This window comes from Loxodonta africana, chromosome 18, assembly GCF_030014295.1.
Source record: "Loxodonta africana isolate mLoxAfr1 chromosome 18, mLoxAfr1.hap2, whole genome shotgun sequence".
NCBI classification, from domain to species: Eukaryota; Metazoa; Chordata; class Mammalia; order Proboscidea; family Elephantidae; genus Loxodonta; species Loxodonta africana.
The window spans coordinates 77,370,596-77,395,951 of record NC_087359.1 but is presented as its reverse complement, the minus strand read 5'-3'; the positions used below and the strand labels follow the sequence as shown (position 1 = coordinate 77,395,951).

General features: G+C 40.5%; 1 protein-coding gene across 1 annotated transcript in view; it reads left to right on the top strand.

Annotated features, from left to right (window-relative positions):
- LOC100670567 (leucine-rich repeat-containing protein 37A-like) overlaps positions 1-25,356 on the top strand; it is a 76,299-nt gene that overhangs the window by 13,339 nt on the left and 37,604 nt on the right. Inside the window, exon 2 of the mRNA XM_064270366.1 lies at positions 25,161-25,232. Within this exon, the coding sequence (XP_064126436.1) occupies positions 25,161-25,232 (72 nt within the window). The remainder of the gene's footprint in view (positions 1-25,160; positions 25,233-25,356) is intronic.

Sequence of the window (25,356 nt, the reverse complement as noted above, 5' to 3'; positions counted from 1 at the left end):
GGACAAATATTGTATGAGACCACTATTATATGAGCTTGAAAAATAGCTTAAACAGAGAAGAAAATATTCTTTGATGGTTTTGAGAGTGGAGAGGGCGGGAGGAAGAGGGGTTTTCTCTAATTAGACAATAGATAAGAAGTATTTTAGGTGAAATGAAAGACAACACACAATACAGGAGAGGTCAGCACAACTGGACTAAAACAAAAACAAAGAAGTTCCCTGAATAAACAGAATGCTTCGAAGGCCAGCGTAGTAGAGGCTGGTGTTTGGGGACTATGGTTTCAGGGAACATCTAAGTCAATTGGCATAATAAAATCTATTAAGAAAACATTCTGCATCCCACTTTGGAGTGGCATCTGGGGTCTTAAACACTAGCAAGCAGCCACCTAAGATGCATTAATTGGTCTCAACCCACCTGGAGCAAAGGAGAATGAAGAACACCAAGGTCACAAGGTAATTATGAGCCCAAGAGACAGAGAGGGCCACATAAACCAGAGACTACATCAGCCTGAGACCAGAAGAACTAGATGGTGCCCGACTACATCCAGTGACTGCCCTGACAGGGAACACAACAGAGAACCCCTTGAGGGAGCAGGAGAGAAATGGGATGCAGACCTCAAATTCTTGTAAAAACACCAGACTTAATGATCTGACTGAGACTAGAAGGGCCCCCAAAGTTGTGGCCTCAGGCCTTCTGTTAGCCCAAGACAGAAACCATTCCCAAAGGCAACTCCTCAGACAGGGATTGGACTGGACTATGCTATAGAAAATGATACTGGTGAGGAGTGAGCTTCTTGGATCAGAAGACACATGAGATTATGTGGCCAGCTCCTGTCTGGAGGGGAGATGATAGGGCAGAGGGGGTCAGAAGTTGGCCAAATGGACACAATAATAGTGAGTAGAGGGAAGGAGTGTGCTGCCTCATCAGGGGGAGAGCAAGGTGTATATAAATTTTTGTATGAGAGACTGACTTGGTTTGTAAACTTTCACTTAAAGTACAATAAAAAAAAATTTTAGTTAATTTTTATTGTATTTTAAGTGAAAGTTTACAAATCAGGTGAGTCTCTCATACAAATATTTACATACACCTTGCTATACACTCCTAACTGCTCTCCCTCTGATGAGACAGCACAGTACTTCAATCCACTCTCTCTCCTTTTGTCCATTTGGGTAGCTTCTGGCCACCTCTGCCCTCTCATCTCCCCTCCAGACAGGAAAGGCCAACATAGTCTCATGTGTCGACTTGATCCAAGAAGCTTGTTCTTCACCAGTCTGATTTTCCATCCCCTATTCCAGTCCAATCCCTGTCTAAAGAGCTGGCTTTGCGAATGGTTCCTGCCCTGGGGTAACAGAAGGTCTGGGGTCCATGGCCTCTGGGGTCCCTCCAGGCCCACTCTAACCCTTAAGTTTGGTCTTTTTACAAAAGTTTGGGATCTGCATTCTACTGTTCTCCTGCTCCCTCAGGGTTTCTCTGTTGAGTTCCCTGTCGGGCAGTCATCAGCTGTGGCCAAGGAACCATCTAGCTCTTCTGGTCTCAGGCTGATGTAGTCTGTGGTTTATGTGGTCCTTTTTGTCTCTTAGGGTCATAATTACTTTGTGTCTTTGGTGTTTTTCATTCTCCCTTCTTCCAGGTGGGTTGAGACCAATTGATGCATCTTAGATGGCCGTGTGCTAGCATTTAAGACTGCAGACTCCGCTCTCCAAAGTGGGATGCAGAACGTTTTCTTAATAGATTTTATTATGCCAATTGACTTAGATGTCCCCTGAAACTATGGTCCCCAAATACCCGCCTCTACTACGCTGGACTTCAAAGCCTTCAGTTTATTCAAGAAACTTCTTTGCTTTTACTTTAGTCCAGTTGTGCTGACCTCTCCTGTTTTGTGAGCTGTCTTTCCCTTCACTTAAAATAGTTCTTATCTACTGTCCAATAAGTGAAAACCCCTCTTCCTCCTGCCCTCTCTACTCTCAAAACCATGAAAGTATATTTTCTTCTCTGTTTAAACTATTTTTCAAGCTCATATAATAGTGGTCTCATACAATATTTGTCCTTTTGCAAGTGACTAATTTTGCTCAGCATAAAGCCTTTCAGATTCCTCCATGTTATGAAATGTTTCACAGATTCATCATTGCTCTTTTTCAATTCGTAGTATTCCATTGTGTGAATACACCATAATTTATTTATCCATTCATCCGTTGATGGACACCTTGGTTGCTTCCAACTTTTTGTTATTGTAAACAGTGCTGCAATGAACATGGGTGTGCATATATCTGTTGGTGTAAAGGCTCTTATTTCTCTAGGATTTATTCCAAGGAGTGGGGTTGCTGGATCATATGGTAGTTCTATTTCTGGCTTTTAAAAGAAGTGCCAAATTGATTTCCAAAGCTGTTGTACTATTTTACATTCTCACCAGTAGTGTATAAGTGTTCCAGTCTCTCCACATCCTCTCCAACATTAATTATTTTGTGTTTTTTGGATTAATGCCAGCCTCCTTGGAGTGAGATGGAATCTCGTTGTAGTTTTCATTTGCATTTCTCTAATGGCTGATGATCGAGAGCATTTCCTCATCTATCTGTTAGCCACCCGAATGTCTTCTTTAGTGAAGTGCCTGTTCATATCCTTCGCCCACTTTTTAATTGGTTGTTTGTCTTTCTGTGGTTGAGTTTTAGCAGAATCATATAGATTTTAGAGATCAGGTGCTGGTCAGAGATGTCATAACTGAAAACTTTTTCCCAGTCTGTAGGTGGTCTTTTTACTCTTTTGGTGAAGTCTTTGCATGAGCATACCTGTTTGATTTTTAGGAGCTCCCAATTACCTGGTTTCTCTTCGGCATTTTTAGTAATGTTTTGTATTCTCTTTATGCCATGTATTAGGGCTTCTCACGTTGTCCCTATTTTTTCTTCCATGATCTTTATCATTCTAGACTTTACGTTTAGGTCTTTGATCCATTTTGAGTTAGCTTTTGTGCATGGTGTGAGGTATGGGTCTTGTTTCCTTTTTTTGCAGATGGGTATCCAGTTATGCCAGTACCATTTGTTAAAAACATCATCTTTTCCCCAATTAGCTGACACTGGGCCTTTGTCAAATAGCAGCTGCTCATATGTGGATGGATTTATGTCTGCATTCTCAGTTCTGTCCCGTTGGTCTATGTGTCTGGTGTTGTACCAGTACCAGGCTGTTTTGACTACTGTAGCAGTCTAATAGTTTCTAAAATCAGGTAGAGTGAGGCCTCCCACTTTGTTCTTCTTTTTCAGTAATGCTTTACTTATCCGGGGCTTCTTTCCCTTCCATATGAAGTTGGTGATTTGTTTCTCCATCACATTAAAAACTCTTATTGGAATTTGGATCAGAATTGCATTGTGCGTATAGATGGCTTTTGGTGGAATAGACTTTTTTACAATGTTAAGTCTTCCTATCCATGAACAAGGCATGTTTTTGCACTTAGGTAGGTCTCTTTTGTTTTCTTGCAGTAGTATCTTGTAGTTTCCTTTGTATAGGCCTTTTCATCTCTGGTTAGATTTATTCCTAAGTATTTTATCTTCTTGGGGGCTACTGTAAATGGTATTGATTTGAAGATGTCCTCTTTGATGTTCTTTTCATTGGTGTAGAGGAATCCAACAGATTTTTGTATGTTTATCTTGTAACCTGATACTCTGCTGAGCTCTTCTATTAGTTTCAGTAGTTTTTTTGAGGATTCTTTAGGGTTTTCTGTGTATAAGATCATGTCATCTGCAAACAGAGATACATTTACTTCTTTCTTACCAATCTGGATGCCTTTTATTTCTTTATCTAGCCTAATTGCTCTGGCTAGGACTTCCAGCACAATGTTGAGTAAGAGTGGTGATACAGGGCATCCTTGTCTGCTTCCCATTCTCAAGGGGAATGCTTTCAGAATCTCTCCATTAAGGTGACGTTCGTTGTTGGCTTTGTATAAATGACCTTTATTATGTTGAGGAGTTTTCCTTCTATTCCTATTTTCTGAGAGTTTTTATCATGAATGGGTGTTGGACTTTATCAAATGCCTTTTCTGCATCAATTGATAAAATCATGTGGTTCTTGTCTTTGTTTTATTTATATAGTGGATTACACTAATTGTTTTTCTAATATTGATCTATGCTTGCTTAAAAATCCCACTTGATCTTGGTGGATTGTTATTTGGATATGTTGTTGAATTCTGTTGGCTAGAATTTTGTTGAGGATTTTTGCATCTATGTTCAAGAGGGATATAAGTCTGTAATTTTCTTTTTTTGTGCTGTCTTTAGCTGGTTTTGGTATCAGGGATATGCTGGCTTCATAGAAGGAGTTAGGGAGTATTCCATCATTTTCTTTGCTTTGAAATGCCTTCAGTAGTAGTGGTGTTAACTCTTTTCTGAAAGTTTGGTAGAACTGTGCAGTGAAGCCGTCTGGGCCAGGGCTTTTTTTGGTTGGGAATTTTTTGATTACCTTTTCAATCTCTTTTTTTGTTATGGGTCTATTTAGTTGTTCTACTTCTGTTTGTGTTAGTTTAGGTAGGTAGTGTGTTTCTAGGAATTCATCCATTTCTTCTCTGTTTTCAAATTTGTTAGAGTACAATTTTTTGTAGTAATCTGATATGACTCTTTTAATTTCAGTTGGGTCTGTTGTGATATGGCCCCTCTCATTTCTTATTTGGCTTATTTGTTTCCTTCCTGTATTTCTTTAGTCAGTCTGGCCAATGGTTTATCAATTTTGTTCATTTTTTCAAGGAGCTAGCTTTTGGTCTTGTTAATTCTTTCAATTGTTTTTCTGTTCTCTAATTCATTTAATTCTGCTTTAATTTTTATTATTTGTTTTCTTCTGGTGGCTGATGGTTTCTTTTGTTGCTCTCTTTCTATTTGTTCAAGTTGTGGGGACAGTTCTTTGATTTTGGCTCTTTCTTTTTGTGTGTGTGCATTTATCGATATAAATTGACCTCTGAGCACTGCTTTTGCTTTGTCCCTATGGTTCTGATAGGAAGTGGTTTCAATCTCATTGGATTCTATGAATTTCTTTATTCCATCCTTAATAGCTTCTATAACCCAGTCTTTTTTTAGCAGGGTATTGTTCAGTTTCCAGGTATTTGATTTCTTTTCCCTGGCTTTTCTGTTATTGATTTCTACTTTTATGGCCTCATGGTCTGAGAAGGTGCTTTGTAATATTTCGATGTTTTGGATTCTGCAACGGCTTGCTTTATGACTAATACGTGATCTATTCTAGAGAATGTTCCATGTAGTCTAGAAAAGAAAGTATACTTGGCTGCTGTATATGTCTGTGAGGCCAAGTTGGCTGATCGTGGCATTTCGATCTTCCGTGTCTTTATTGAGCTTCTTTCTGGATGTCCTGTCCTTCACTGTAACTGGTCTGTTGAAGTCTCCTACTATAATTGTAGAGGTGTCTATCTCACTTTTCAATGCTGTTAGAGTTTGTTTTATATATCTTGCAGCCCTGTCATTGGGTGCATAAATATTTAATATGGTTATATCTTCCTGGTAAATTGTCCCTTTAATCATTATGTAGTTTCCTTCTTTATTTTGTGGTGGATTTAACTTTAAAATCTCTTTTGTCAGAAATTAATATTGCCACTCTTGCTCTTTTTTGATTGTTCTTTGCTTGATATATTTTTTTCTATCCTTTGAGTTTTAGTTTCTTTCTGTCTGTAAGTCTAAGGTGTGTCTCTTGTAGGCAGCATATAGACGGATCGTGTTTTTTTATCCAACCTGTAACTCTCTGTCTGTTTATTGGTGCATTTAGTTCATTTACATTCAGCATAATTATAGATCGGTATGAGTTTAGTGCTGTCATTTTGATTCCTCATTTTGTGTGTTGTTGACAATTTCATTTTTCCTTTACTTTTTTGTGCTAAGAAGTTTTTCTTTGTAAATTGAGTGTTCCTCGTTTTCATTGTAGTTGAATTTATTTTTGCTGAGTTGTTATGTTTATCTTCATTTTTATTTTGAAGTATGGAATTGTTAGACCTCTGTCAGGTGACCTTCATATTTGCCTCTATTTTTCTAAGTAAAAACCTTACTTGTATCGCCCTATATTCCCTTGGTTTTTCTCCATATGGAAGATCTATGCCTCCTGTATTTAGTCCCCCTTTTTTGATTATTGTATTCTTTTACATAATGACATCAATGATTCCCTGTTTTGAGCATTTAAAAAAAATTAACCTTATTTTGTTTTTGTGATTTTCCTATCTGAGTTGATATCAGGATGTTCTGTTCTGTGATCTTGGTATCTGATATTGTTGATTTTCTGACCAAAGAGCTTCCTTTAGTAATTCTTGTAGCTTTGGTTTGGTTTTTGCAAATTCTCTAAGCTTGTGTTTTTCTCTAAATATTTAATTTGACCTTTATATTTGAGAGAGAGTTTTGCTGGATATATGATTCTTGGCTGGCAATTTTTCTCCTTCAGTGCTCTATATATGCCATCCCATTGCCTTCTTGGCTGCATGGTTTCTGCTGAGTAGTCTGAACTTATTCTTTTTGATTCTCCTTTGTATGTGACTTTTGGTTTATCCCTGGCTGCTTTTAAATTTTTCTCTTTATCTTTGATTTTGGCAAGTTTGATGATAATATGTCTTGGTGATGTTCTTTTGGGATCCATCTTGTATGGGGTTCAATGAACATCTTGGACAGATATCCTTTCATCTTTCACGATGCCAGGGAAGATTTCTGCCAACAGGTCTTCAACTATTCTCTCTGTATTTTCTATTATCCCTCCCTATTCTGGAATTCCAATCACATGCAAGTTATTCTTCTTCATAGAGTCCCACATGCTTCTTAGGTTTTCTTCTTTTTTTTTTTTCTTACTTCTTTCATCTAATTTTTCTTCAACGTATTGGTGCCAATTTCCTTATCCTCCATCTCCCCAACTCTGCATTCCAATTCCTCGGTTCTACTCCTCTGACTTCCTATTGAGTTGTCTAATTCTGTAATTTTATTGTTAATCTTTGGAATTTCTGAATGCTGTCTCTGTATGGATTCTTGTTCTTGAATAACCTTTTTGGTTTCTTCAGCTGCTTTATCTGTGTGTTCCTTGGCTTTTTCTGTAGATTGCCTTATTTCATTTCTGAGTTCATCCCTGATGTCTTGAAGCATTCTGTATACTAGTTTTTTATATTCTACATCTGGCAATTCCAGGAGCATATCTTCATTTGCAAAAGGTTTTGATTCCTTGATTTGGCTATTTCTAGAAGCAATCATGGTCTGCTTCTCTATGGATTAGATATCGACTGCTATCTCTGAGCCATCTATAAGATGTTATAATGATTTATATTTGCTCACTGAGTCTTATCTTTTGTTTTGTTTTGTTTCAGTACACCCAGATGGGCTACTAGAGTGTACTCACTTGATTGTTGCAGACTTTGAATCACTTATGTCCTGTTACCAGCTGGTTTGAGCTGTTACCAGATATATAAGCCTATGAGTCTATTCACTATTCTTGAATAGAATCAGTTCAGGTGTCCTGATAGTGCGTCACCTAATGTTGTGGTGTAGGCTCTCACCTACTATCTTAGAGGAGTAATGGTGATGGTTGTATGTGCCGGTTCCTAGTAGCGGCAGGGGGGTCACACTCCGAGGAGGGCAGGATGCTGACCGCCTTCCTCCAAGAGCCAGTGAGAAAGGAGCACTTATGTTCTCTAGAGTGCTCTGGTGGGTGGGCTCTGCAGCTGTACTTTAGGCACCCAGTGCTTATATCTCTAAAGATTGGTAGGCATCACTAGCCTCAGACCCCTTTAGCAGGTGGCTAGTTGGTGTGGATGGAGCCTCAGCCTTCAGTTCCCTGCTGTGGATTGGTGAGGGCTCTGTTTAGTAGGTAGAGCAGTATCAGACTTCCAAATCTTGCCTTTCCACTGCTCAGCTAAAACAATTACAGTCAGATCTCTGACAGAATTGCCTTTGCATTATAATAGCCACCTGGTTCCCTGTAGGGGTGAAAACCAAAGACTGTGGATCTTTTAAGCCAGGGTGGAGCTGTTTCTGTACTGTTAGTCCTATTTAGGGAAGTCAGGAAAGGATTTTTCCCTTGATTGTTAATTGCTGCTTTTCCCAGGCCAGGAGAATAGGTTAGGAAAAAAAAAAAAAAAAACTGCAGAGCACTTCACTCTCTGACCCAGGGAATTCCAATGTTAATGAAGCTGGCTGGGGCAGGGAGAGGAGGGATCAGACTGATAGGAGAGAGTAGCACAGTAAAATAGACAAAATCACTTATCTTTTTTGGTGAGGGCTGTTTTATCTGAGATTTCGGATGGGTGTGTAGCCTGTGTGTGCTAGCCAGGTCCCCACTGAAGGGGGTTAGGGCTGCGTCCTGTGCTTGCCTTGTCTCATAAGCCACCATCAGCCCTGCAGTACTCTCTCCAAAGCCCAGCACCTGGGGATCTTGGTTTGGTGGCTGTGTGTGCACAGACTTTTCATCCCCTGTCACTCAAGTTGGTTTGTAGCCTGTGTGCCCTGGCTGGGTTCCCTGTGGTGGTTGCTCCTGGGGGTTAGGGCTGTGTCCCATGCTTGCCTTGTCTCTGGAAGCCACTATCAGTCCCGCTGCACTTAGCCCAATGCCTAGCACCAAGGTCATAGGGCTGCAACTCTGCGCTCCATGCTCAAGAACCATTCACTGCTTCCCTGTGCAGTTTCTTGTTCCCCCGTCAGCCGCATCAGTGTGTAGCCTCCATGCACTGGCTGGGTCCCTGCTGAAATTGCCCCAGGGGGCTAAGGCTGCGTCCTGTGCTTGCGTTGTCTCATGAAGCCACTATCAGACCCAGCACTCTGGCAGCAAGGAACCACAAGGGCTCAGGGCTGGGGCATGGCACGCCACGCTCTAGAACTGGTCTCTGCTTCAGTGTGCAGTTTCTCACTCCCCTGTCACTCAGGTCAATTCCTTAGTTCTGTGTTTGATGGTGAGGGTTGGTAGATTGTCACGTATTTAATTGATTCACTTGTTTTTTTTGGTCTTTGTCGCAAGAGGGATCAGCGGAAGCTTCTGCCTAGTCAGCCATCTTGGTCCCACCTCCCAAATAAAAATTTTTAAAAAGTGTCTTTTGTAGAGCAGAAGTTTTTAATTTTAATGAAGTATAACATGAATTTTTTTTTTTTTAATCAATCATACTTTTAACACTGTATCTAAAAAGGTATTTCCAAACCCAGGTCACCTAGATTTTTTTCCTGTGTTATCTTCTAGAAGTTGTAACATTTTGCATCTTATATTCAGGTCTATGATTCATTTTGAGTTAATTTTTGTGAAAGATGTAAGCTGTGTGATATTTACGCTTTGCGTGTAGATGTTCAGCTATTCCAGTACCATTTGTTAGAAAGACTCTGCTTTCACTGTTGAATTGACTTTGCTCCTTTTCTCAAAGATCAGTTGACTATATTTGTGTGGCTCAATTTGTGAACTCTATTCCATTTCACTGATCTATTTTCCTATTCCTTCGTCGATACCACACTGCCTCTATCGCTATAACTTTAGAGTAACTCTTGAAGTACGATAATGCCAGACCTCTAACTATTTTTCATTATTTGTTGGCCATTTCTTGGTCTTCTGCCTTCGTAAATCAGTTTGTCCATATCCACAAAATAGCTCGCTGAGATTTTGATTGGTATTGCATTGAATCTGTAGATGAAGTTGAGAAGAATTGCAATCTTAATAATACTAAGTCTTCCTATCCGTGAATGCCCTGGTGGCACAAGGGTTGCCTAGTCAGCCATCTTGGTCCTGCCTCCCAGCTGCTAACCAAGAGGTCAACAGTTCAAATCCACAAGCTGCTCCTTGGAAACCCTACAGGGCAGTTCTACTCTGTCCTACAGAGTTGCTATGAGTAGGAATCGATTCGACAGCAATGGGTTGGGTTTGGTTTTGTTATCCACGAGAGTGGAATATCCCTCCATTTATTTAGAAACTGTATTTCTTTCACCAGAGTCTTGTAGTCGTCCTCATACAGATCTTGTACAAATTTTTTTTGTTAGATTTGTACCCAAGCATGTCATTTCTTTTAGTGCTAATGTAAATGGTATGTTTTTACTTTAAAACTCTAGTTCTTTATTGCTGGTATATAGGAAAGTAATTGACTTTGTATATTAACTTTGAACCCTGCAACCTTGCTATAATGACTTACTAGTTCCAAGTTTTTTGTCAGTTCTTTGGGATTTTCTTGATGGAGAATCATATCATCTGCAGATGAAGACAGTTTTATTTCTTCCTCCTCAATCTGTATACATTTTATTCCCTTTCCTTTACATTAGATAGAACTTACAGTACAATGTTGATCAGAGTGGTGAGAGGGGACATCCTTGCCTTATTCCTGATCTTAAGGGGAAAGCATCTAGTTTCTCCCCATAAAGTATTTTGTTAGCTGTAGGGTTTCTGTAGATGTTCTTTATTCAGTTGAAAAAGTTCCCTTCTATTGCTAGCTTGTTGAGAGTCTTTATCACGGATGGGTGTTGGATCTTGTCAAATGTTTCCTTTGCATCTATTGATACTATCGTATGATTTTTCTTTAGCCTGTCCATATGATGAATTATATTAATGGATTTGCAAATGTTGAACCGGCCTTGCATACCTAGGATAAACCCCACTAGGTCATGGTGTATAATTCTTTTTATACATTGTTGGATTCAATTTGGTAATATTTTGCTGAGGATCCTTGCATCTATGTTCGTGAGAGATACTGGTCTGTAATTTTCCTTCCTAGTAATGTCTTTGGTTTTGGTATTAGGGCAATACTGGCCTCATAGAATGAGTTAGGAAGTGTTCCCTCCTCTTCCGTTTTTTGGAAGAGTGTTAGAAGGACTGGTGTTAATTATTCTTTAAATATTTGTAGATTTCTCCAATGACACCATCTGGGCTTGGTGCTTTCTATTTTGGAAGGTTATTAGTTGTTGATTAATTTTCTTTAATGGATATAGGACTGCTCAGACTGTTTATTTCTCCTTGTATGAGTTTTGGTAGCTTGTATCTTTCTAGAGATTGCTCCATTTCATCTAAGTTATCAAATTTGTGGGCATAGAGTTGTTCACAGTATTTCTTTATTATCCTTTTAATGTCCATAGGGAGTTCTGATGGCACAGTAGTTAAGAGCTTGGCTGCTAACCAAAAGGTCGGCAGTTCAAATCCACCAGCCACTCCTTGAAAACCCTATGGGGCAGTTCTGCTCTGTCCAATAGAGTTACTATGAATTGAAATAGACTCAGCAGCAACGGGTTTGGTTTTGTTTTTGGTTTTAGTGTTCATGGGGTCAGTTCTGATGGCCCCTCTTTCATTTCTAATGTTAATAATTTGTGCCTTCTTTTCTTTTTCTTGGTTAGTCTGACTAGAGGTTTATCAATTTTATTGATCTTTTCAAAGAAACAGCTTATGGTTTCATTGATTTTCCCTATTCTTATTTCACTTTCATTGATTTCTACTCTGATTTTTATTATTTCTTCTGCTTAGTTCGGATTTTTTTTTTTTCTTTTATAATGTGTATATTCAATGCTATAGATTTTCCTCTAAGCACTGCTGTCTTAGTTATCTAGGGCTCCTATAACAGAAATACCATACGTGAATGGCTTTAACAAACGGAAATTTATTCTGTCACGGTCTAGGAGGCTAGAAGTCTGAATTCAGGGTGCCAGCTCCCAGGGAATGCTTTCTCTGTCTGTTGGTTCTGTGGGAAGGTCCTCGTCATCAATCTTCCTCTGGTTGAGGAGTTTCTCAGCACAGGGACCCTGGAGCCAAAGGGTGTGCTCTGCTCCTGGTGTTTCTTTCTTGGTGGCATTCTTGGAGCCATGAGGTATCCCCCATCTCTCTGTTCACTTCTCTCTTTTACACCTCAAAAGATATTGACTCAACATATAACCTAATCCTGTGGACTGTGTCCTGCCTCATTAACATAACTGCCTCTAACCCTGTCTCATTTACATTGTAGAGGTTAGGATTTACAACACACAGGTAATAACATCAGAACACAAAATGGAAGACAACCGCACAATACTGGGAATCATGGCCTAGCTAAGTTGACACGCATTTTGGGGAGACACAATTCAATCTAAAACAACTACATTCACTGCCTCTCACAATGTTCAAAAAATTTTATTTATTTTTCTTGTTGCTGTTGAAACTATACACAGCAAAACATACACCAATTCAACAGTTTATACATGCTCCATTTAGTGACATTGATTTCATTTTTGAGTTGTACAACCATTCTCACCCTCCTTTTCTGAGTTGTTCCTCCCTCATTAACATAAGCTCACTGCCTCCTAAGGTTTCTATGTAATCTTTCCATTGCTGTTATCAAATTGATCCCATATACATAGTTCTTAAAAGAGCATAATGCTGAAAGCCTACATTTTTTACCAGTTAAACTAAACTATTGTTTTGTTTTAAGGAGACTTCAGGGACATTTCTGACTTAAGGCTTAAAGACTATTTCAGAGCAATATTTTCAGGGGTTCATCCAAACTTCATGGCTCCAGGAAGTCTGGAATTTGAAATTCTGTTCTGCATTTTCTCTCTTTTGATCCGGATTCTTCTATGGAATCTTTGATAAAAATGTTCGGTAGTGTTAGCCAGGCACCATTTAATTCTGGTCTCTTGGCAATGGAGGCAGTTGTTAATGGAGGCAATTAGCCCCACATTCCATATCCTCCTCCTATTCCTGGCTCTCCTTCTTCTTCTGTTGCTCCAAGCAAATAGGGTCCAATCGCTGTGCCTTGGATCACTGCTTGCAAGCTTTTAAGACACCAGCTACTATGTAATGAAGTAGGAGGTAGAACAGGAGCACTAAACATGTTATTAGGCCAATTAGCTGGAATGTCCCATGAAACATGACCCTAAACCACCAAATGCCATGAGGTTTTTGGCTGTACACAAGCAGCCTCAGCGGCTACTCTTATTTATTTTTTTTTTTTTTGGTAATTGTTGTATATATATCTATTACACAACTTTTGTCAATTCAACTTTTTACAGGTGCTCAACTTATTGACAGCAATTACAATAACTGATTGTAGCAACCCTACCCTTAAACAATGTGGTATTTCCATCACCATTAACTTCCCCTTTCCCCATCCCTCCCACTTCTGCTGTTGTTGTTGTTGTCGTTAGGTCTCAGAAGTCAAGTCAGTTCCCACTAACAGCGACCCTATGTACAACAGAACGAAACACCACTCGGTCCTGCACCATCCTCACAATCATTGTTATGCTTGAGCCTATTGTTGCAGCCACCTTGTCAATCAATCTCTTTGAGGATCTTCCTCTTTTTCACTGACCCTGTACTCTGCCAAGCATGATGTCCTTCTCCAGGGACTGATCCCTCCTGATAACATGTCCCAAGTATGTGAGATGCAGTCTTGTCATCCTTGCTTCTAAGGAGCATTCTGGTTGTACTTCTTCCAAGACAGATTTGTTCATTATCCTGGCAGTCCATAATATACTCCATATTCTTTGACAACACCACGTTTCAAAGACACCAATTCTTCAGTCCTCTGTATTCATCGTCCAGCTTTCACATACACATGAGGTGACTGAAAATACCATGGCTTAGGTCAGGTTCACCTTTGTCTTCCAGGGGACATCTTTGCTCTTCAACACTTTAAAGAGGTCTTTTGCAGCAGATTTGCCCAATGCAATGCATCTTTTGATTTTTTGACCGCTGCTTCCATGGGTGTTATATTTAAAATGTGGATCCAAGTAAAATGAAATCCTTGACAACTTCAATCTTTTCTCCATTTATCATGATGTTGCTCATTGGTCCAGTTGTGAGGATTTTTGTTTTCTTTATGTTGAGGTGTAATCCATACTGAAGGCAGTGGTATTTGATCTTCACCAGTAAGTGCTCCAAGTCCTCTTCACTTTCAGCAAGCAAGGTTATGTCATCTGCATAACGCAGGTTGTTAATGAGTCTTCCTCCAATCCTGATCCTCCATTCTTCTTCATATACTCCAGTTCCTCGGATTATTTGCTCAGCATACAGACTGAATAAGTATGGTGAAGCATTACGACCCTGAAGCACACCTTTCCTGACTTTAAATCACTCAGTATCCCCTTGTTCTGTTAGAATGACTGCCTCTTAATCCATGTACAGGTTCCTCATGAGCACAAATAAGTGTTCTGGAATTCCCATTCTTCTGAATGTTATCTGTAACTAGTTATGATCCACACAATCGAATGCCTTTGCATAGTCATTAAAACACAGGGAAACATCTTTTTGGTATTCTCTGCTTTCAGCCAGGATCCATCTGACATCAGCAATGATATTTCTCACTTCATGTCCTCTTCTGAATTTCTTGGCAGTTCCCTTTCGATATACTGCTGGAGCTGCTTTTGAATGAGTTTCAGCAGAATTTTATTTGTGTGTGATATTGATGATATTGTTCAGTAATTTCTGCATTCGATTGGATCACCTTTCTTTGGAATAGGCATAAATATGGATCTCTTCCAATTGGTTGGCGAGGTAGCTAGCTTAAAATTTCTTGGCACTTCCAGCACTGCATTCATTTATTAAAACATCTCAATCGGTATTTCACCAATTCCTGGAGCCTTGTTTATGGCCAATGCCTCCAGTGTTGCTTAGACTTCATCCTTCAGTACCGTGGATTGCCGATCATATGCTACCTCCTGAAATTGTTGAACATCAACCATTTCTTTTTGGTATAGTGCCTCTATGTATTCCTTCCATCTTCTTTTGATGCTTCCTGTGTCATTTAATATTTTCCCCATAGAAGCCTTCAATGTTGCAACTTGAGGACCAAATTTTTTCTTCAGTTCTCTCAGGTTGAAAAATGCCGAGCATGTTCTTCCCTTTTGGTTTTCTATCTCCAGGTCTTTGCACATGTCATTATAATACTTGGTCTTCTCATGCCACCTTAAAAATCTTCTGTTCAGCTGTTTTACTTTATCATTTCTTCATTTCACTGTAGCTACTCGATGTTCAAGAGCAAGTTTGAGTCTCTTCTGACATCCTGCCAGTATTTGAATACTGGTGGCCCAGCTTCCAGCATCACAGCAACACACAAGGCCCCACAGTATGACAGACTGACAGACATGTGGGGGTCCTGCCTCTGGTAACCACTAATAAACTTTCTTCTCAATACATTTGCCTTTTCTTGTCTTTTTGTATAAGTGAGGTCATACAATATTTATCCTTTTGTGATTGACTTATTTCCCCCAGCATACTGTCTTCCCTCTCCATCCATACTGTAGCACGTATCAAGACTTCATTTCTCCTACTGGCTGAGTAGTATTCCATTGTATGTATGTAGCACATTTTGTTTATCCATTCATCTGGTGATGAACATTTAAGTTGTTTCCACGTTATAGCTATTGTGAATAGTGCTACAATAAACACTGGTGTACAAGTCTCTGTTTGAGTCTCTGCTTTAAAGTCTTTTTGGTATATTCCTGAAAGTGGAATTGCTGGGTCATGTGGTAGTTCTATTTTTAGTTTTTTGAGGAACCGCGACACTGTGTTCGACAATGGTTGTACCATTTTGCATTTCCACCACCAATGGGTAGGGGTTCCAATTTCCCCACATTGCATCTCACAGATTTTTATATTTTCATTTGTATATTTGTTTTTTTATTTTAACTTAGTTGAAAAACATTTTTAAATTTCTTTTGAGACTTCTTCTTCGACCCTTGTGTTATTTAGAAGTGTGTTGTCTTGTCTCCAGATATTTTTGGATTTTCTAACTACCTTCTTGTTATTGATAGTTGAAATTTCATTGTGGTCTGAGAGCATACTTTGTGTGATTTCTATTTTTTAAATTTAGTAAGGGGTGTTTTATGGCTGTGGATGTGGCTTATCTTGGCAAATGTTCCCTATGAGCTTGCAAAGAATGTGTATTCTTGGTTAAAGTATTCTATAAATGTCAGTTAGATCCAGTTGATTAATAGTGCTGTTCAGCTCAGGTGTATCCTTACTGATTTTATGCCTGCTAGATTTTTTTAGATCTATCAGTTACTGATAGAGTGGTGTTGATGTCTCCAACTGTAATGGTAGGTTTTTCTATTTCTCCTTGTGGTTCTATCAATTTTTGCCTCATATATTTTGATGCTCTGTTAGGTCGTACACTTTAAGGATTGTTACGTCTTCTTGGAGAATTGATCCCTCTATCATTGTGTAATAGCCTTCTATCTCTTATAATTTTTCTTGCTCTGAAATCTGCTTTGTCTGGAATTAATATAGCTCCTCCTGCCTTCTTTGGATTAGTATTACCATGGTATAATTTTTCTCCATCACATTACTTTTAATCTAGCTGTGTCTTTTATATTTAAAGTGAGTTTCTTATAGACGACCTATACTTGAGTCTTGTTTTTTTCTTGATCCACTGTGATAGTCCTGTCTTTTAGTTTGTATATTTAGACCATTCACATTTAAGTTATTATAGATATAACTGAACTAACATCTACCATATTAGTAATTTGGAAACGCTGATGGCCTAGCGGTTAAGTGCTGCTGACGCCAACCAAAAGGTCAGCAGTTCAAATCTACCAGGCGCTCCTTGGAAACTCTATGGCGCAGTTCTACTCTGTCCTATGGGGTCGCTATGAGTCAGAGTCGACTCGATGGCAACAGGTTTGTTCTGGTTTCTTTTTATATTAGTAATTGTTTTCTCTTTGTTGCCCTTTTTCTTTCTTTCTTTCTTTTTTCTTTTTTAGCTTTTTCTGGTTTTATTTCGGCATTTTGTATGATTTCATTTTCTTTTTTCTCTTAGCATGTCAATTACATCTCTTTAAAAGTTTTTCAGTGACTTCCCTAGAGTTTGCAGTATGCATTTCAACTAATCTAAATCCACTATCAAATAACACTATACTGCCTCATCCTTTATAACATAGCTGTCATACGTTTCACTTATCCATAAGCTACAATCATCCAATATATTGTTGCTGTTATTATTTTAAACAAACTGTTGTCTGTCAGTTAAGAATAAGAAATATAAAGGATTGTATTTTACCTTCATTATTCCTTCTTGAAATCTCTTTCATTATGTAGATCTACGGTTCTGACCTGTATCATTTTTGTTCTCACTGAAGAACTTTTTAAAACATTTCTTACAAGGCAGGTCTACTGGTGACAAATCCTCTTAGTTTTTGCTTGTCTGAGAAAATCTTTATTTCTCCTTTGCTTTTGAAGAATAATTTCACTGGATACGGAATTCTTGATTTTTTTTTTCCTTATTTAAAATACTTTAAGTATTACACTCCAATCTCTTTTTCATTCAATTTTAATCCTGTATTTTAACTCAATATTATCATTTCAACAAGTAATCAATATAAAACCTTAATGAGCTTTATAGAGTTTTTTTGTACCAAGTCTTCAAGATTCAATATGTATCTTACACGTACAGTGCATCTCAGTTTGGACTAGCCACCATCCAAGTGCTTAGTAGCCACCTGTGGCTGCCATACTGGGCAGCACAGCTCTAGGGGAGTCTTGCTCCAACAATTACACACTCAGCCTAGGGGTGATTGACACATATCTCTTCTGCTTACAACTCGTTGGCCAAAGCTGCTCATCTGGCTCTACCAACCACAGGGATGTGGCAAGGGCATGCCTACCACCTGCCTTAAAGCAGAGGTGGGAATATTTGGGGAGCATCAATACTAACCACCAAGCCCTCCTTGGCCAACACTGCCCTCACCAGGGCATCCGACTAGTTGGTCCTTCCTCCATTACGAACGTCTTCTGGGCCAGGATTCTGTTTTGGCTTGGCTTTGTTCTTCACTTGGCCATGAGGACTGGGAGGCGGATATGCCAAATCTTGCTGTAGATGACACAGAAGACACTGGTACCAAGTTCTTTTTTAAAAAATAAAAAATTCCTGAAAGTGGGAGGTGAATACTAACAAATTGAGGTAACTGAACAAGCCAAAGGCTTGGAGGTTAAAGAAGCAAGAGGAGGTATTTATGATCATTAGGGTCATGTGTCAACCTGGCTGAGCCACGATTCTCAGTGGTTTGGCAGTTATGATGTAGTTGGGCAGTCATATGATGATGTGATCACTTACATGATGAGATTTAATATAATGTGACCACGTCCATGATGGGACCTGCTGTGAGTAGCCAGTCATTTGGAAGGAAGTTTCCTTGGGCATGTGGCCTGCATTGAATACAAGTGGACATTCTGACAAGGCTTATGGGTTTTTGCTCACTCTGGGTCCTGCAGCTGGCTCCTGTTTGTCTGGTCTACTGTTTGCAGGACCTGAGCTAGCAGCTTACCTGTGGTCATGCCTGCCGATCTTGGGATTCATTGGTCTTTGCAGCCTGTGAGCAACAGCCCTGCTTTCTGACCTGCTGATCTTGGGTGCATCAGCCCCTGTGGCTACATGAGTCAGGAGACACTTCCAGGCTGATCCACAGATTTGGGGTATGCCAGCCTCTACGACTGTGTGAGGCATTTCCTTGATACAAATCTCTCTATATATGTATAATTACTCACTTTACTGGTTTGTTTCTCTAGAGAACCCAGCCTAAGACAGGATTTGGTACCAAGAGTAGGGTGCTGGTCTAACAAATACCTAAAATATGGAAGCAGTTTTGAAACTGTGAATGGATAGAGGTTGGACAATTTTAAAGTGCCTAAGAGTAAAAGCCTAGATTGCCTTGAAGAGACTGTGGAATTATGGACATCAAAGACAACCCTGGTGAGGACTCAGAAGGAAGTGAGGAGAGCTGTTACACTGGAGATGGCAGAGATGGGGAGAAGCAGCAGCAGAAAAATGGCAGCAGAACCAGGAAACCAGCATGAGACAGTGCCGGAGCAGAACCATAGAGGGAGAGAGCTGAATGTCTTTGCACAGGAGGCTTCCTGGCAGAGTGGAGTGCCTCCGAGCACTTACTGGTGGAACAAGGCTTGCTGACCCACAGAGCAAGAGAGCTCTGTACCTTCCAGCTGAAGTTTACTGGCAGAGTGGGATGCCTCCAGGCACTTATCAGTGGAGCTACAGAGTTTTAGACCACTTGCCCCAGGAAGGCAGACACAGGCAGTGAGGCCTGAGGGGCTGAGAGGACAAGGAACTAGGAAGCAGAAGCTGCATAGACAAGGAACACAGGAAGCAGAGCTGCCTCAGTCTCGAAGGGTAGGGCTACGACCACTGGGGCCCCAAAGGGTGGGCCACTCAGATGGTCTAGGAGAATGGGGCTGCCTAAAGCTGAGGGAGCAGAGTTGGTTTCCCAGTGGGCCTGAAAGGTAGAGCTGAAGCTCAGGGCCAAGGGGCCTCCACTCAGAATCCAGAGAGTGTGACCAATACACAGAGTCTGGAGGGCAGGCCCATTGTCTAAATGGTCTCAGAAAACAGGATTATTTCCAAGCCTTGAAGGTTAATGTAATGTGTTCTGGTGACTTGCTTGGTGCCTGTTATCCCTTCTTTCCCTCCAATTTCTCCCATTTATAATGGAAATATCTAGCTTGTCTCTGTTCCACCTTTGTCCTTTGGAAACAGATTACTTGTATTCTAGATTTCACAAATGAAGAAGAATATTTGAATTTTGGGCTTGGAGTTGATTTAAGACATGCTATGACATGATGGGGTGAATGTGCTTTGCGTGTGACAAGGACATGAATTTAGGGGGGTCAAAGAGTGGAAAGGTATGGTTTGAATTGTGTCCGCCTAAAATTTGTGTCAACTTGACTAGGCCATGAGTCCCACTATTGTCCCAGCATTGTATGATTGTCCACCATTTTGTCATCTAATGTGATTTTCCTATGTATTATAAGTCCTACCTCTCTGATGTTAGTGAAGCAAGATTACAGACAGTTACGTTAATGAGGCAGGACTCAGTCTACAAGATTAGGTTATAACTTGAGCCAATGTCTTTTGAGATATAAAAGAGAGAAGCAAGCAGAGAGATGGGGAATCTCATACCACCAAGAAAATCAGCGCTGACAGCAGAGCGTGTCTTTTGGACCCAAGGTTCCTGTACTGAGACACTCCTCGACCAGCGGAAGATTGAAGACACGGAACTTACCTCAGAGCCAACAGAGAGAGAAAGAGTTCCCCTGGAGCTGGCACCCTGAGTTGTGACTTCTAGCCTCCTAAACCGTGAAGGAATGAATCTCTGTTAAAGCCTTCCACTTGTGGTATTTCTGTTATAGCAGCACTAGATAGCTAAGACAGCATTCATGGAGCAGATGGATTTTTCACTCATTCTTTACATTTGCTAACACCTTTAGCTTATTTTATGGTTGCTTGTTTGCTGGAGTTCTTGGCGTTCCTAACCCCCACCACTTATGATACCACAAGTAGGAGGCCAGGAACACGATGACTGTCCCCCAAAACTGTATAAACTATAAGATGATGTGCAATGATTATTTTTTTGTACTGGAAGCTCTTGGAGGGCGGGATCATAACTTTTTCTTCCTTGGATCCCTCATAAACCCAAAATCCAAACCTGTTGCCGTGGAGTTGATTCTAAGTGATAGCAACCCTACAGAACAGAGTAGAATTGCCCCACAGGGCTTCCAAGGAGTGGCTGGTGGATTTGAACTGCCAACCTTTTGGTTAGCAGCCAGAGTCTTAGCCACTATGCCACCAGGGCTTCTGAATCCCTCATACTATCTGATGTATAATAGATGCTCAATAAACTTCTGAATCCCATTTCTTTTTGTTTGCATGCTTTCTGTCTTAGTCATCTACGGCCACCATAACATAAATAGCACAAGGGGATGGTTTTAACAAAGAGAAATTTATTTTCTCACAGTCTAGTAGGTGACAAGTCTAAATTCAGGGCGTCAGCTCCAGGGGAAGACTTTCTCTCTTCGGCTCTGGAGGAAGGTCCTTATCCTCAATCTTCCCCTGGTTGAGGAGCTTCTCAGGTGCAGGGACGCTGTGTGTAAAGGACACACTCTGCTCCTGGTGCTGCTTTCTTGATGGTATGAGGTCCCAAACTCTCTGCTTGCTTCCCTTTCCTTTTATCTCTTGAGAGATAAAGGTGGGTGCAAGCCACATTCCTGGGAAACTCCCTTTACCCTGGCTCAAGGAGGTGACCTGGGTAAGGGTGGTGTTACAATCCCACCCTAATCCTTTTAACATAAAATTACAATCTCACAATGGAGAGCAACCACAGAATACTGGCAATCATGGCTTAACCAAGTTGAAACACACATTTTTTGGGGGGGACATAATTTAATCCATGACATTCCACCCTTTGTCCCCCCAGGAATCACATTCTTGCAACATGCAAAACATATTCATGCCGTCATATCATAGCAAAAATCTTAACTCCACGTCCAAAATCCAGACATTCTTCTTCATCTGTGAAATCGAGACTACAACTTAACTCCTTCCGATGGTACAATGGCAGAACAGGCACAAGCAAATGGGGAAAATGTAGGAAAAGTGCAAACAGGCACCAAGCAAGTCAGCAGAACAGATTACTACATTAGCCCTCAAAGCTTTGAAAAGAATCCTCGGTTTTCTGAGACAATTTACACAGTGGCCCTGCCCTCTAGACTCTAGGTGTTGGCCACACTCTCCAGATTCCGAGTGGAGGCCCCTTCTGCCTGGGCTTCAGTTCCGCCTTCCAGGCCCACTGGGAGAGCAAACCTGATCCCTGGGCTTTAGGAGAAGGGTTCTCCTAGTCCATCTGAGTGGCAACTCCACCCTTAGAAACACCAGAGGCCATGGCTCCACCCTTTGAAACCCCTGAGGTCATGGCCATACCTTTTGAGTTGAGTCAGCTCAGCTTACTGTGTTGTCTCTTCAGTTTCTGCTTCCTGGTTTCTTAGCCCCTTGGCTCCTCCAGCCTCATTCCCACATCTGCCCTGCTGGAGCAAGTGTCCCAAAGCTCTGTAGCTCCACAGATAAGTGCCCGGAGGCACCCCACTCAGCCAGGAAGCATCCTGCACACAGGCACTCAGCTCTCTTGCTCCACGGGTCGGCTCCAGTGCTGTCTGGCACCGGTCTACTCATTCTGCTGCTGCTGGTTCTCTGTCACTGTCGCAACTCCATCCTTTCACAGTTTCAAAACCGCTTCCACATTTTGCGTATCTGTTAGAGCAGCACCCACTCTGTCGGTACCAAATTCTGTCTTGGTCATCTAGTGCTGCCCTGAGAGAAATACCACAAGTGGATGGCTTTAACAAAGAGAAATTCATTTTTTCACATTCCAGTAGGTTACAAGTCCAAATTCAGGGCGTCAGCTCCAGGGGAAGGCTTTCTCTACCTGTCGGCTCTGGACGAAGGTCCTTGTCCTCAATCTTCCCAAGGAGCTTCTCAGGCTCAGGGACCCTGTGTCCAAAGGACGCGCTCTGCTCCTGGTCCTGCTTTCTTGGTGGTATGAAGTCTCCAACTGTCTGCTTGCTTCCCTTTCCTTTTATCTCTTGAGAGATAAAAGGTGGTGCAAGCCACATCCAAGGGAAACTCCCTTTACCTTGAATCAGGGAGGTAACCTTGGTAAAGACGGTGTTACAATCCCACTCTAATCCTTTTAACATAAAATTACAATCACACGATGGAGGACAACCACAGAATACTGGGAATCATGGCCTAACCATGTTGATACACACATTTTTTGTGGGGGGGACATAATTTAATCCATGACAGTTTCCAAAGATAAATCCAGTGGAAATCTTAATCTTTCTTTGTAGGTTGAATGTTTTTTCCCCCTCTGGCTTCATTCAAGGTTTTATCTTTATCTGCAGTTTAAATATGATATGCTTAGGTGTAAATTTTTTGATATTTATCCTCCTTGGTAAAAAAAAAAAAAAAAAAAAAAAAATTTTCTTTTGGTGTTCTCTGAGCTTCCTGGATCTGTAGTTTGGTGTCTGTCAGTAATTTTGGAAAATTCTCGGCCATTCTTACTTCAAATATTTCTTCCATTTATTTCTCTCTTTCCTCTCCTTCTAGTATTCCCATTAGGCATATGCTATACCTTTTGTAATTGCCTCACAATTCTTGAATATTCTGCTCTGTTTTTGTTTTGTTTTTTTCAGTCTATTTTTTCTCTTTGCTTTTCAGTTCGGGAAATTTCTCTCGGCATATCTTCAAGGTCACTGATTCTTTCCTTGGCTGTGTCCAGTCTACCGAGGAGCTTCATCAAAGGCATTCTTCATTTCTGTAACCGTTTTTTTTTTTTTTTTAATTTCTAGCATTTTTTTTTTATTTTGTCTGCTTACATTACTCATCTTGCATGTCATCCACTTTTTCCACTTGAACCGTTAGCATATTAATCATAGTTATTTCAATTTTCAGGTTGATAATCCCAAATATCAGCTATATCTGAATGTGGCCCTGATGCTTGTACTGCTTCTTCCGACTGTGTTTTTTGCTTTTTAGCATGCCTTGCTATTTTTGCTGAAAGGTAGATATATCAGGTAAAAGGAATGGAGACTCTTTTTGCTGCAATTCCCTGTAAAACCCTGTTGATGTTGATGTGGTGGTAAGGTGTGAGGGAAGAGGAAGCATTCTCTAATTCTATGATTAGGTCTCAGTCTTTTAGTGAGCCAGTGCCCCTGGGTTGTGACCTTCACAAGCGCTTCTCAGCTTTTTTTTTTTCCTTCCCCCTTTAGATGAACCAAAAGGGCTAGAGGGGGCTACAGTTGGGTATTTTCCTTCCCCCATTTCAAAGGCTAGAAGGCAACCGGAGTTGGTAATCCCTTTCTCCCACATGGAAAAGGCTAGAGGGAGTTGGAGTTGAGTATTTCCCTTCCTCTACTTTGATTAACCAGAATCAGTTGTCATGAAGTCACTTCTGACTCACGGTGATCCCATGTGTGTTGGAGTAGAGCTATGCTCCGTTAGTTGTTTTTCAGTGGCTGATTCTATGTTTTGAAGTAGATCACCATGCCTTTCTTTTATGATGCCTCTGGGTGGACTAAGACCTCCAACATTTTAGTTAGCATTAAGCTTTTACACCCCCCACGGACCCCCGACTTTGGTTAGGCTCTGAGAGAACCCACAGTGGTTACGCTGTGGTAAAGTAATAGCCCTTGAGGGCAGGCTGTTGCTAGGAGAACAGGGCCCTATTTCATCATGGCAGCTTTTCGCCTCCTCTTTCGGGAATCATGAGGGGATTTTTCTGAGATTCACAGTGAGGACCTGATAGGGCTCCTGGAATTAAAACTCCCGAAAACGTGTCACCCTCTCCCCCTAAGGCTGGGCCTCCAGGAGTTTATCTTTCAAGCTAGTCCACACTACCCACCCAACCCAGTGCCCACTAGTCTCCAGCAATTAGTCAATTACTCTTTAAGTATTTCTACCCGATGCTGGATTCAGCAGAAACTAGGACCCAGAATTGGGTAGAAAGTGATTCTCTCTATCAGCCTGTCTTTCTCTCCAGTTCTCTCTGCGGATCTAAGAAACTTATAAGTGCTCAGCAGTCACATGTGGCTAATGGCTCCCTTACTGGACATACAGCAGTAAGGCATTAAAATGAACCGAGCTCAGCTACATGCAACAACATAATGAATTTTACAAACATAGTGTTGAGTGAAAGAAACAAAATAGAAATATGTGTAATATGATTCCATTTAAAATTAAACCCTGTTGTTTGTGGTTGACATGTAATAGGTAAAACTATATTTAAAAAGCAAGGAAATTATTATCATAAAAGTCAGGATAGTGGTTACCTGTAGGGGTCAGAGAGATTGTTGCGATTGGAAAGGGACACACTGGGGGCTTATGGGATGCTGACGGTGTTCTTTCCTGACAAGAATGGTGTTACATGGTATTTGCTTTATAATCATTAAACTGAACATTTATGTTTTATGTACTTTATGCACATTTCAGTTCTCAAAAAAATGAATGGGGAAAGAGTCAAATGGCTTCACTTGCAGCCCTGACATAGCTCCATTTGGGGCTTTCACAATGAGGTTTGGGAAGAGAGCAAGGGAAATGGCAGTTCTGCCAATCTTGGTGCCACCCAGAGTTGAATTCTAACATGGACTTTGTGATCTGAGGAGTAAGCGTTAAATATATGACTTGGTGTGGAGAGTGAATAGAGGCTTGTAGACTGGGCATAGAGGAGGGAGAAACAGGGAGATGGACACAAAGGAGGACAGGAGAAGAAAGGTTTGAATGAAAACAAAAGAAATCACCCTCCCTAAATTAAATACAAATTAGAGTATTTAGGTGGACCATTACCTGGTTCTTCCCACATAGAATAGTCCTAGGTAGCAAAAAAAAAAAAAAAGTAGCAAATAGTTGTAGCTAATTTGCATTAGATCCACAAATAACCTTTTCATTTTCCAGAATTCTCAGTGAAAACTCTTTGACCGAATTACGTAAGGATTCGTTTGAAGGCCTGCTATCCCTCCAGTATTTGTAAGTTAGTTAATCGTATTTATTTCTGAGTTTTTAGTTATATGTAAAATGAATAAGGGGCTTGGATAAGATAATCTTTACATTTTTCTTCCAGCAATATAATTCTGCAATTCTGTATGTCTGT